The sequence below is a fragment of the Phodopus roborovskii genome, unplaced genomic scaffold (genome assembly GCF_943737965.1).
Source record: "Phodopus roborovskii unplaced genomic scaffold, PHOROB, whole genome shotgun sequence".
Taxonomy (NCBI): domain Eukaryota; kingdom Metazoa; phylum Chordata; class Mammalia; order Rodentia; family Cricetidae; genus Phodopus; species Phodopus roborovskii.
The window spans coordinates 26320672-26321639 of NW_026126470.1; the positions used below are offsets into that span (position 1 = coordinate 26320672).

The 968-nt window shown below is 44.9% G+C and overlaps 1 protein-coding gene across 1 annotated transcript; it reads right to left on the reverse strand.

Moving 5' to 3' along the window:
* Positions 1-218: 218 nt before the first annotated feature.
* Positions 219-694, reverse strand: LOC127227485 (keratin-associated protein 19-3-like). Its single transcript, XM_051191832.1, has one exon. The coding sequence runs from the start codon at positions 554-556 to the stop codon at positions 251-253; it is 306 nt and encodes a 101-aa protein (XP_051047789.1). The 5' UTR covers positions 557-694; the 3' UTR covers positions 219-250.
* Positions 695-968: the final 274 nt, after the last annotated feature.

The following is a 968-nucleotide window of genomic DNA, read 5'->3' on the forward strand; positions in this document are numbered from 1 at the left end:
TTGTTGTAATGAAAGGAAAAGAGATTAATAAGAGAGATTAATAAAAGAGACTGAAAAGGAGGGTTCCAGATTATTCTATGGGAAGGGCTCTCTTTGCTGTTGTCTCTTAATTCTGGAGTTTCTTTTCAGGGCTGTCTTGATCTTGAAGAGAATTCATCAGGCAGCCACTGCTGATGTATGCGGCTTATTGAGAACTCAGCAGAGCTATAAACATGAGTGGACTCCAGTAGTCCAAGGATAACTTCACTCTTCAGTAGAATCCAGAGAAGCCATAGCCTCCAAAAGATGAGGGATGGTAGACACCATATCTGTGGTTTCCATAGCTAGAACCATATCCGTAGCCTCCAAAGCCATGATTGCCCAGTCTATGGAAGCTGCCACTACCACAGCCATAGCCATAGCCCAGGCCATTGACGCCTCTGTGGTTGTAGCCATAGCCACTGACACCTCCATGGCCATATTGCAGGCCACTAAAGCTTCCATGGCCGTAGCCCAGTCCATTGAAACCTCTGTGGCCATAGCCTCGGCCTCCATAGTAGCTGCTGTAGTGGCTCATGGTGTCAGGAATTGTAGAATGGTTTAGAGGTTGAGGATAAGTTTCTTGCCTGTGACCATCACCAACCTCTCGCAGGTTTTATACCCTCACTGGCGGGTGGGGCAAGCCACGCCGCATTATCCCATTTGCGGAGATGGAATTGCGTAAGAAAAATCTCATCTACCTTATTGGGTAAAACTTTAGGGCAATTTCTTTCACTAATTAAAGATATTTTCGTTTGGTTTCTGTGAAGTTTGGATTCCAGTGGTAACGATGCTGCCTTCAAAGACCTCTCCTTTGGTCCTCCTGTTTAAAGCTCTATAATCAGACATGAAAGCATCAATCACCTCCAATTTCATCACTTGGAATAGTTGGTTCATTACAGCCCTTTCCCAGTACCTCTGATATGGCTTCTGCCTAATTTATTCATTGC

Coding starts and splice junctions, on each gene's coding strand:
- LOC127227485 (XM_051191832.1), bottom strand. CDS start 556: ATGAGCCACTACAGCAGCTACTATGGAGGCCGAGGCTATGGCCACAGA.